Source organism: Octodon degus, unplaced genomic scaffold, assembly GCF_000260255.1.
Source record: "Octodon degus isolate 3935 unplaced genomic scaffold, OctDeg1.0 scaffold00097, whole genome shotgun sequence".
NCBI lineage: Eukaryota > Metazoa > Chordata > Mammalia > Rodentia > Octodontidae > Octodon > Octodon degus.
Genome location: NW_004524673.1, coordinates 4098010 through 4110527, shown reverse-complemented (window position 1 = coordinate 4110527; position 12518 = coordinate 4098010). Strand labels below are relative to the sequence as shown.

Here is a 12518-nt window from a genome sequence, read left to right as displayed (position 1 = left end):
TAAATAAATATAAAAATTCAGATCAGTGGGTAACAAGTTAACATAATCTGTATAGATTAACAGAGAGCCATAGATAAATTAAGTGTATAATTATTAGTAATTAACAAAAATAGACACTAGATAACAGAGTATACACAAGGCAATCTTCTAGTGCTTAATATACAGAGGTTTTTAAAATTGAATGTTAACTAATTATGTTTTCTCAAAATTCTCTTAAGCCCTTAGTATAGTTTATTCATTACCAGAAGAGCATAAATAAACATAAACAGTAATTTATAGCTATTTGACAATCTGTATATAGGTATGCATATGTACATGTGTATTACATACAATATTGTATAATAACATCTATTATATAAATAGTAATTTACATGAAGACTTAGAGAAAAGGATGTTATTTTACAAAATATTTACTAGTTCAGTTTTATTTTAAAACAATTTAAGACATAAATACTTCAGCATATCACCATAATAGACCTAAAGATGCTGCATACAGAAAAAGTCAAAATATAATGTATCGTTTAAATTAATTCAAAATTTAAATTTTTTAAAAAAGATTTAAAAGTAAACAACCGCTCTCTTGATTCTATCAGGTGTCCACACTGCATGGTCTCTTCAGCCATTACATAAAAGAAGCCTTAAATATTAAAACTCGTTTAATGCCCATATTTTCACCATTTGCACTGCATGTTTTGAGAAGAAATCGATAAGGCAAATCATATGGAAAATGGAATGTATAGGCAACAAAATAAATGTTAATGACTTACTTCAGACAATTAAAAAGAAAAAACCTACATAAAACAGATGTAAAGAAATTATTAGATTTAAGATACCTTATTCAGGACTATATTAGACAGAAACTGAAATTTTAAACAAATTATACAGAAAGGGAGTTTTTCCTTCTGCATCAGAAAAAACATGAACTGTAGGGTAGTGCGAACCCTAACTATGTGAACTAAGATAACATGTCTGTTGTTCAGAAGATTATATATGATATAAAAAATAACCGATCAGAATAATTCTTTCTATATTGAATAAAGGAATATATAATAAAATGGAGAAAAATGTGACATATGATATAAAAAAACAAATAGAATACCTTTTTAAAAAAATTATGAATTTAGCACACAGTCTCACTATGCAGCTCAGACTCATAGTGATCCTCCTGTTTTAGCCTCCCCAGCTCTGGTATTATAGGTATGCAACATCATGCCAGGTCTCAGTGGCTGGTGAGGCATGACCGCGGCGGGGCTGGCACTGCGTGTGGTACCAGAAATGGACCCCGGGTCCTTGAGCTACCAAGCAGGAGTTTGACTGCTGAGCCATCTCCCTGGCACATAATACCATTTTAAAGTAGCTATATGTTTCCTCCTTAGGGTTACTTAACGTTGTACTTTTGTATCAATTATTGGGGGGGTAAATTAAATTACCAAGATGATAGGATAGAAACATGATATCCAGCTAAATTGTCAAGTATTCTTTGTATAGTTAATGAAATTTCAGCTTCATTCTGGCAGTCTTTAACAACAGCAGTGAGATAGTCTTGATGATATGCTGCCCTAGATATTTTTACATTTTGGACTATCTCTGGACAGTTACTGACTCTTAGAGAGATAGCTCTTGATGAAAACTGGTTACCTGACATGCTGGACAAGCTCTCAGTCCATCCAGTTCTGAACATTTTCCAATCTAGCATGCATCATCAATGACATACTTTTACTGAAATTGTTCCTTAAGTCTTAACTATTTGAAGGACATTATCTCTGAGGTTGAGTTAAAAAAAACAAAAACAAAAACAAAAAAACCACTTGATTGATTTTTTTTTCACTTGCAATAAAGAAGTAAATTAAAATTACAAATAAATCTAATGTAGAATCTGGAGTAGCATGTGAATTATGTTGCTTTATCTGGACACATTTAATTTGCTGGATTCTGGATTGTCACCTAGGGACTTCCGTGGTTCAGGTGACAGCAACGGATGCTGATGACCCTACATATGGGAACAGTGCTCGGGTGGTGTACAGCATTCTGCAAGGACAGCCGTACTTCTCAGTAGAGCCAAAAACAGGTAAATGAAAATGGGACCATCTTTATAAAACTATCATCTGGACTTGGCTTTGCATTAGTATTAGTTGTTTGTACCTCAGTTTAGTTGATTACCCATGCTGTATTTGTATCACATCTCTCAATGTGTCATTTTTAGTATAAAAACATTATTAAGGAGTTAATCATTTTTTAATAAGAATTTGTGACTTTCTCTGCATCTCTAAAATTTAAATCAATATTATGCATTTAAAATATTTCAGGTCTGTTTTCATAAAATGTTGATATTTACATTGAAGTTTTATTTGTGTTTGTTTCCTTTTTATATATTCATACAGAGAATTAATTGTACATGGTACAATAAAAACTCAAATAAAACGTCTTGGCTCCACAAGAGAGTAGGTGCTAGTTTGAATTTGTCCTTCTGTAGGCTGATTTTCTCAGCAATGCTAATTAAAGCAATGAAAAGAATGATCTGCTAAGTCAAAAACTAAAGATTTTCTTAATCTTTGGTGTATGTTTTTTATGAATTATACAAGTGAATCAATAGAATATTTTGTGGCTAAATTGTTTGTTCTGTTTTCTTTTAGGTTAAATAATTTAAATTAAAATTGCAACATGAAGCATTGTTACTTTGATTTAAAATTTTTTCCCTAATCCTAACCCTAACCCTAACCCTAACTCTAACCCTTAAAATTATTTTATCTATTCAGATTCTTTTTTCTGTATATGGAGGAGGGAGTGGATCTCACTGCTGTTGGGTGGGTGCTACTAGTATTGTCACCACAAAACAAAAACCAAAAATTTTCCACTTAAACAATTTTGCCTACATCTCACAAATATACAGTGTTAATTCATTTTCAAATCACTGCAGAAAGAAATATCTAAATGACTTTTGGAAATAATAATTGCCATGTGCATAAACAGAGAAGTAAATACAATCTCATTCATGACATACTTTGTAGCAATGTAATGGTCCAGTTTGGAAACTATGGAAAAGTAAATAGAAAAGAAAACAGCTCTAATTAAGCAAGTATTGGATGAAGAAAGAGTAATTAAGTGTATTGGATTTATGTTATGAGTCCTCTGAATGTAGGAAGTGTGTTCCCATTTGATTGAGTGATAGATCTCAGAAACCTAAACTTGAACACTCAGCCTCCCATTATCGATCTGCCTCATTTCGCCTAGAAGGACATTAAGAAGTTTTTCAAAATGTGCTTACCAACTATTGCTCTGCATTATGTAGTTTGCCCAAAAACTAGCATGCACTGATTCTAACAGTTAAATATTTCATTGTTGCTAGTGACTGGCTTGCAATTTTTAGTTTTCCTGTAAGATAATGGAATTTTCCTATAAGTCTGGTGAGGTGTAAAAACCACAACTGAATAATCACAAATCACAGAATTACATTAATGCTTAAATAAGTAAATTCAATTTTAATTTTAGAATCTAAATTAAAATGTCATATTGTTTTGATATAGAACCACCTTCTATTACAGATATAAATAATATGAAATGAAAGTTTGTTTTATAGTACAGTAATCATTATAAATAATGGGACTTATCTTTCTAAGTTCAGTGCAGAGATATTGTGAGCAATTTATCTACTAAACTATATCATACTATGTAGAATACAATTTTTTAAAGAAAAAAGAGGTTATAACTTTTTGACAAAAAAGGAAATATTCAGTCCTTTGGGGCTTACAGAGCTATAAATCAAGACTCAGTGTTCCTTATGTGGTGTCAATCTAATTCTCATCTATGTGAGAAATAGCAGCACTTTCTACACAAATGTAGGGGTTTTGGAGAAGACGGTAGAATGTTTGACAGAAAAAAATGTTGAAAATATGTTAAATAAAGATTAGTAAAAATAGACCCAGGCAATTCTTGGGTATATGCATTTTTATAAGTTTGGTTAACTGTTGAGAAAAAGCATAGTTAAAACCTGAGAGCACAGATTGTATTTGTAACAGTGTTTAACAGCCACGTGACCAGAGGGCAATTGCATTGTCTGTATTCACTTCTCCTTGGACAAAACCAGAATGTGTGTAGTTCCAAAAACCAATGTGAACAGTCTACTTCAGCAAACTAATAAAATAGTACTAGAAATAGGTTACACACTATTAAAAAGACAGAAGATTCTCATATCTTCACAGTATCCACAAAGACACTGAGAGACAAGATTATTGTAAGATGTATTTTCTCTTCTATAGATTGCAAACAAATAGATCCCTGTTATGGTTCCACTTGATATGGAGCAAGAAAGGTTAAATAATTTGCAGTTCAAAATGAAAAGCACAACTCATATTTTAAAATTATTCTGGATTTCAAGATACTTCAGAAGTTAAATCAAGCACTGTCAGTCTGACTGAACAAATTCCAAGCCATGAAGCCATTTTTGAAAAATGGCTTGAGTCCTAAAATCACTCATTATTTAAAGTTCTTTCTCAAACAGAAAAGAAGTGACTTCATGGTGCCTCAGTGTACATCATTTACATATTAGCTTTACCATAGCCTAATGCAAGTACTACAATTACAACAAGTTACATCCACAGAGGCCCTTTGTTCGTGTTCCACTTTATAGCTTTCCTCATTTTGTGGAAGGGCCCTGGCTTCTAAGTTTTCTCTGTAAGTCCATCGCAGATGACAAAATGTCCTTTCTCAATGACTTTTGTTTGTTTCCAGGTCTGACATCCTTTGTATTTCCAGAAGCTTCCAAACATGACATCACTGGCACGTTTCTGTCTTTTTTGTTATTCTGTTAAACAATGTACTTAGAAATAGATAAACCAAATAACACAAAGCTTAGATACAAAATTTAGAATTATAAACCAAATGAGAAGATATTTACCTTTTACCTCTACCGAAAAAATAATGTATATGCAAAAATTATGATTGTTTTAGTAAACGTTCTCCTCTGGTGTTTTTTTTTTTTTCCTTTTTTTCCAGATAAATGGCAACATTCTTCTTAAAAGAATCTAAAACAGTTATTTTCTTTATATTTTCTGATGACCTCTCATAAATATCAATAATACTTGATTTTATGACCTATTCTATTGAATTCATTTATAATTAATATTCTACTACACAAATAAATTGATTAAAGGATATTTTTTCAAAGCAAAAAGATGTCTTTAACATTAATGTTTACTCTATTTTCTAAATTCTTTTGAAACCACTTTCAAGCTTTATATTTGAATATTTATTATTCTTAAAATTTGAAACTGCTTTGTCCAGGATATATTTCATCATATCTCAATCTCCATATTTACAAGAAAAAGTATTGCTAGATTCTAGTCTGTGTTCTTTTATGTTCATTTATACACGTCAGAGAATATGTGACACAAAAATAACTCACCAAATTTTAAGTTCCGTAGTTTTTTACTTGAACTATTTGAATGACTTTTTTTCTACTGCAGTTGAATCTCAAATGTGCACACATCTACACATATTTTGCCCATTCTATTCACTAAAGTTCTCTCCATTGTGTAATTTGTTAACGTCAAACCAGTGTCTTGGTTACTTTTCTCTCACCACTGAGAAAAAATTCCTTATGCCAAAACTTATGGAAGCAAAGGTTTATTCAGCTCACAGTTCGTGGAGGTTTCAGTCCATTATCAGCTGGCTCCAAGAGCACAGCTCATAGTGGCTGAAGACAGAGAAAGTATGAAGAACAAAAAGGCAGGAGGGAGAGAGCAAGCCTTTTCCCTTTCTCATCCAGGCTACCTGCCCCAGGACAGGTGTAGCCCTCATACCCGTAATCCCAGCATTGGACCACCAATCAATCACAGACTCTAGAAGCCTGCCCCTATAATGCGGGTGAAGTTTTCTGGGGACATCTAGACATATATTATACATGCCACCACTGACCCCAACCGAAGACTCATGTGCACTGCTCTATGCAAATGGTGTTTTATTCCATCTCTAAGAGTTGCCAAAGTCTAAGAGTTTCAGCATTCATGAAAAGTTCAAGTCCCAAGTCTTCTCCGAGATCTAAGGCAAACTCTTAGCTCTGAGTCCACATACAAATGAAAAATTAAACACGTCCAACATTCAATGGCAGAACGTAGACATTATCACTCCAAAAGATATGAACAGGGCAATAGAATGGGTAGGAACCTAGGCAAGTACAAACTACAGTAGGGCATATATTAAATCCTGCAGATTTATCATAGTATCCAGTGCAACCTATGGTAAGTTGTGAGCTCCAAAAGAGTTGGGTGGCTCTACCCCTCTAACTCTTCTAGTAGTAGTAGTAGCTCCCTCTCATGCCTTCTTTCTTGAACTGGTTTTGCTCCTTCCTTGCAGATTTCATCAGATGATCCACATTTCTGGGTTTTTTAAACTTCTAGGGTTGGCCCAAGGATATAGCTCAGCAGCACATGCCTGCCTGGTAAGCACAAGGTCCTTAGTTAGATTCCTGTTTAAAAAAAAGAAAACAAAACAAAACAAAAAAAAAACAGTTTTGGAGTCTCCATTGCAACTTTGGTTTTACATCGAGGCTTTACACATTGCCCTCTCAGGAGCACACTGCTTAGCTTTCCAGGCCTTCTTCTGAAATTTGGGTAGAAGCCTTTTAATCCCCAAACTCTTGTCTTCTGCATGCACCTAAAACCAGAACCATGTGGACTTTGCCGAGTTCTATGGTCAGTTGAACAGTAACCTGAGTTTCTGCTCTCTTGGCTTCAGGGGTCAAATACTCAGATCTCTGAGCACTCTGAATCCAGTTTTGAGGAACAAATTCTCTAGGTTGCTAGCATTCTGGAACATGGTGTTCTGGGACTTTCTTCTCAAAGCAAAGATTATCTCTTTTGTAACTTTGAGGCTCTAAAGAGTGGCAACTTCCTACTTCTTGTGATGCCCTCGGGACATCTTTTCTGTGGTCTGGTTCCTTCACCCCAGTCAAGATTTCTTCAGCTCTGTCTTTGCAGTCCATAGCTTCACTAGAGTTCTTTTTTTTTTTTTTCTGGAAAAATTCACAGCACTTTAAATCATACTGTTGGGTTCTTGGTCTTGCTCTTGGTTCTGAACATAAATCTTACTAAAAACCCCCAACTGTAGCTGTGCCACCACCTCACCATTCGTCTGCCTTGAAATTTCCTCTACTGGATTTATTAGGTGCTCTTAATCTTAGACTTAGGCAAAATCTCCTGACATAAACAGTGTAGACAAAGTTTTTGCCAAGCTATCATTTGGAGTACAGCACCAGTGCAGTCTTCATCCCAGCAGAAACCTCCAAAGTCAGGTCTTTATCAGCAGGATTTCTATCAAGCTTCTGGTCTTCTTAGTTGCAACTAGAGTATGATATAAATGCCAGAGCAGCCTAAGGCATTACAGTGCTACTCTTTCCGGTGACATTTCCAAACTTTCTAAACTCTTATTCCCACAAGCCATTCCCAAAGGTGCTTGAACTACATGGTCAGGTATAGGGACAGCAATGCCTTCACTTCTAATTCTGTCTTACTTACTTTTCTCTTGTTATTGAAACAAAATATCAGACACTGAGCTCAAAAGAGAAAAGGTTTACTTAGCTCACAGTTTGTGGAGGTTTCAGTCCACCATAAGGGGACTACAAGACAAGATGACCCTGGCAGAGTTCATGGTGGTGGAAGATAGCAAATCAACAAGAGCGAAAAGGGAGGAGTGAGAGAACAAGGACTGTTCTGTCCCTTATGTTGTATTCAGGCTGCCCAGTCCAGGGCAGATGCAGTACTCACACCCATAATCCCAGAAGTGGACCATGAATCAGTCACAAACTCTGGAATCCTGCCCCATGATGCATGAGGCTTTTGGGAGATATCTACAAACAAATCATAACAATTGAAAAGTGTTAATTGTTTTTAGTTTAAAAAAATCTCAGTAGTTTTCAAGATGTGATGTGATATATGATATATATATATATATAAATTTATATGTATTATTTATGATGTATATATAAATTTATATATTATTTAATTTAAATATATCATTAATATATAATAATTGGACATATAAATATGTATAAATTTATTGAATCAAGCAGAGGCTCCTCTGGGGAGAGAAAACAGCATTTAGGTCTCTGAATGAATTTGCAAACATCCATTGCTACACAGCCTAAATCTGGATAGGGAAGTACTTTGTTCTCATTTGTAATTTAATAGCTGATCACAATGTATTCAAATATGAAGTTGTGATTTGATCACCCAACTTTACATTGGGATTCTTTGATGAATATGCTTCAAATTTGTAAATATCATATGATATAACAATCATTGATTTAGTTTAACGCCAACATTAATGATAAATTTCATTAAACTGTTTTAAAGAGTTCATAATACAAATGGCCAGAAACTGATGTAATACATGCATATCCAACTCATTATCACTTGCACGTACTATTCTCATTCACAAGTTCAAATTCAGGCAAATCTCCCATTATTGATGTGCAGGGACTTACTGGTCTCTCATGGGTCCCCAGGATAAAGTGGCAGGGGGGATTTAGAAAATAGAGAAGAGGTAAGAGCTGAGGTCAGGTGGAGGCCTGTTTGCCTGAAGGGCAAAGGAACTGAACAACAACAGCAGGCATGTTTATTTATCCTTTTGCAAAGGTAGTACCATGAGGCAGCATGTTCCTTAGCGACTAATGGCTGAAATTGCCCAGCAGGATGCTTTTCTCTCGACTAAGGTAGTTTGACAGTTTTCTTGTCCTGCTTTCACACATATCAGTAATTCCCAACTTCAGCCACTCTGAATGCCAAAGAAGTTATCAGTGGATCTGACATGACATCTGATTATTCCTGTTAAAAGCAAAGCAAGTGGACAGAACACATGGGTTCGTCACAATTTTATAATTGTCTATTGGGTCTCCTGTTTATCTTATGCTATCTTAAGGGTTATTATCTACTCACTTTTTACAATGGACTCATTGAATAACTTTAGTTTACTCATGTTCCTAAGTTCCTGGTTTGTGTTACCAAGAAGAATCTATAAAGATTCCAATGTCTCTAATCTTTAATTGTGAGATCTCAGAACTCTTGTAGTAATGACAGAAAATAAAGAACATAATGAATAGTATGGGGGACATAAATGGTTTGGGAGTTAGTGAATGAATCCAAATCAGGTCATAGTTAATAGAAGAACTTTTCCCATTGAGTTAAATACCTTAGAAAATAGGTTTTCTTTAAAGTTTTTGTTTGGATATTAATTTGCTAAGCCTGGTATCTGTATGGTGATGTAGTTGCATTGAGTTGAACCTCTCAGCAGGAGTACTCTCCAGTCCTGGGCCCTAGAGTTCATTGGTATAGTTGAAGTTGGTACAAGGCCCAGGTGTGCAGAAAGCTGTCTTTGAAAGTGGTTCTCTTTATTGTGATAAATTACAAAAATGGCAATGTAATGTATTATATGTTATATACTCCAAAACTTTAAGATTCCAAGATAATAAAATATGCCATAAAGAAATCAGCAGCACTTGACAAGAGTGTCATCAGGATTTTTTTTCCCATATGAAAAACAAGAAAATTGTTGATCAATACCAAGATGAGCTTACTTTTTATGTTTACAATGTTTTTGTGAACATCAATTAAAAGAAAATGAAAAGTTCTGAGTTATTGAGTGGCATAATGCATCTATGGGAAAATTCTTATTCTGATGCCTAGCATCTGAGCTATGTTTAATCTAAAGACTTAATGGGTAGATATTTTTCTCATTATAAATTATTTAAATGTCTTGCTTATAAATATTAATAATTATTTGAATTGATGCAATACTTTTTTAATTATATAATAATTGGTTATTAAATTATGATTTTTAAACTTTCCTGTAACTCTCACAGGTTGAAGGGATCCAACTAAGAAACATTAGTCTGTACCAGTTCAGAGATAGAGTGCTAACAATGAGGTTTTTGTGTGTGTATAAATACATTTCTATGTAATATGGAAAAATGCAGTATAAAATAATTATTTTACAAATATACACAGTTTTAACTTAAATGCTAGTAAAATTAATAGAAATGTAATTTCGGAATACTCATACTTAATTTCAATATTTCTCAATTATTTTACTGTTGTTGGAAATATGTTTAGTATTTGAGACATTTGGAAATTGCCTTTTCCACATGAATTAATTTGTAAACTTTTTGATGATTTTAGCTTTGGAAAGTATTACTCATAGGATCTCTTACCAAGAGACAATTAGAAGTATGCAAATAAGCAGGTAACTACCAGATTTCTATCTTAATGTGGCTTTCAACTGTAATGCCTCTGACCAAAACCAGAAGGGAATGAAGCTGCAGAGATTCATTTTCTTGCATGAATTGTTATGACTTTCTTGCCACAATAAATTTTTAAAGATGATAACTTGATATTTAGTAATATTGGAATTATAAATGAGAAGCAAATAGAAGTAGATTTTTCTAAAAATATTCATTATATTAATACATTTTCATATAAAAATATATATTTTTTCACATAGAGGAGACCTAGTGGTCAAATGTTAAAGATTGTCTTACAGAGGTTGGGTAGGTAGCTCAGTCATATAACTGCCTGCATGGCAAGCGTGTGGTCCTGAGTTCAATCTGTGGTATAAACAAAACAAAACATTGTTTTACAAACTTTACACAAGAAATTATCAAAATATATTATGTGTAGACACAAACCTGCTAAAATAAAACCATTAATCTCTATTAAACCAATAAGAAAGAGTGAAGAACAAAGATGATTAACAAGGAAGATAAATAAGCACATAAAATAGAAAAAGATGGACATTTAAATTCTGTGACTCCTAGTCAAAGGTTATTGATGCTTGTAGGCAAGGAGTTTTAGTGAAATATTGCTGTAGATTGTAACCATAGGCATTGAAGGACAAACAAAATATTTTTGGAAAAAATATGACCCTAAGGAGAATATTGATGTGTTAGAGTAAATAACTAAACCTATGGGGTAAAAGGATTTTTCATTTTAATGATGATATTCAAAGATTAATTATAACTGGGTATGAAAAGCAAAAAACATTCAAAGAAGCTTCTACTTAAATTCTTATGGTTGTGCTTGTAGCACAGGCTCTACGTTATTGATAGGATAATATGATTGGTAGGTATGAAGGTTGTACTTCTTAAACAATTTTAATGTAAGTGTATAGCATATTGCTGTTTGTCAGGGTGTGCATGTGCCAGTGTATATGTTCATATTTGAGAAAGTTCAGTCCTAAACAAAAATATCTTTGATAAATATAGGAATGCTATTTATCTTGAACTCTTAATATTTTGGTTATTAATAATAAATTGATATTAATTGAAAAGCATGAAAAAAAAAGAAATGGTAAGTCCATAGCTATTTAATCACAGTGTCTCACAAGGCTAGAGAAGGCCTTACCAATTAGTTATTTCCTTACATGTATTTCCATGAAATGTGAAAATAATTTGATCACATAATAATGAAAGTGTATTACATTATTGCCTCTGTTTTGTAATGCTGCACACAATTATAATGTCCCTTTGGCCTTCGATGCACATTAAAATCATTGAAAGAGAAGAACAAAAGAGTGTAACTGAAGAGAGGCTGGCTATTTTGTCAGTGTCCATTGTTATTGCAACGGAGTGATTCATGCTGCATTTTACTGGGATTTGAAATCTTACAGGAATCATCAAAACTGCCCTTCCAAACATGGATAGAGAAGCTAAAGACCAGTATTTGCTTGTCATTCAGGCAAAGGATATGGTTGGCCAAAATGGCGGACTGTCAGGAACTACATCCGTCACTGTGACCCTAACTGATGTCAACGATAACCCACCTCGTTTTCCTCGAAGTAAGATTTCCCCTGTGGAAATTAATTTTGTTTTTAGCCTTACAAAAGTAAATCACAAACCTTTAAAGATTTTTTTTTCCAAATTTGTCAAGAGTATCATTTTGTTACTGCATGTAACCAGACCTATTTTATAGAAGGCAATTTTAACTCACTCTGTGGAATAAAGGTACCAAGAAAATACAGTTATTGTACATCTATCATTTCTAGCTTAAATATAGTACAATTTTTCTGTCTTTGTATTTTGGCTACACAAATGTTAATTGTGTTTGTGTAGTAGACACTTAATCCAAGATCTTTGTTCATATAAGTTGTGTAAATTATAAGTTTGTTACCCATAATAATATGGTATCAACTCACACAAAAATATATTGCTTAATCTTTGAATATGTACAGATAAGCAACAAGTGATCTTATTTTTCATTTTATAGTTTAATCCATTCATGCACATGGCATATTCCATTGATAGTTCTATCCTGTTTCTTGCACAAACAATGAGTGTTTGAAATCAGTCTAAAGCACCAGAAACAACTGCTCTCATTTCAGGTTCTTTGGCCAAAGTTGCTTTTTTCTTTCTTTCTTTCTTTCTTCTTCTTTTTTCTTTTTTTTTTTTAAAGTGGCTTTTGACTTAGCAAGAAGAAGAAAAAAAATTGTTTGCAAAGAAGGACTTTTCTGTTTTCGGAAAGGATTTTCAGCCC

The 12518-nt window shown here is 33.4% G+C and overlaps 1 protein-coding gene across 1 annotated transcript in view; it reads left to right on the top strand.

Annotated features, from left to right (window-relative positions):
- The window catches only part of Cdh7 (cadherin 7), a 158009-nt gene that overhangs the window by 61294 nt on the left and 84197 nt on the right, over positions 1–12518 (top strand). The window contains exons 4-5 of the mRNA XM_023723151.1: positions 1949–2068; positions 11656–11823. Coding sequence (XP_023578919.1) covers positions 1949–2068; positions 11656–11823 — 288 coding nt within the window. The remainder of the gene's footprint in view (positions 1–1948; positions 2069–11655; positions 11824–12518) is intronic.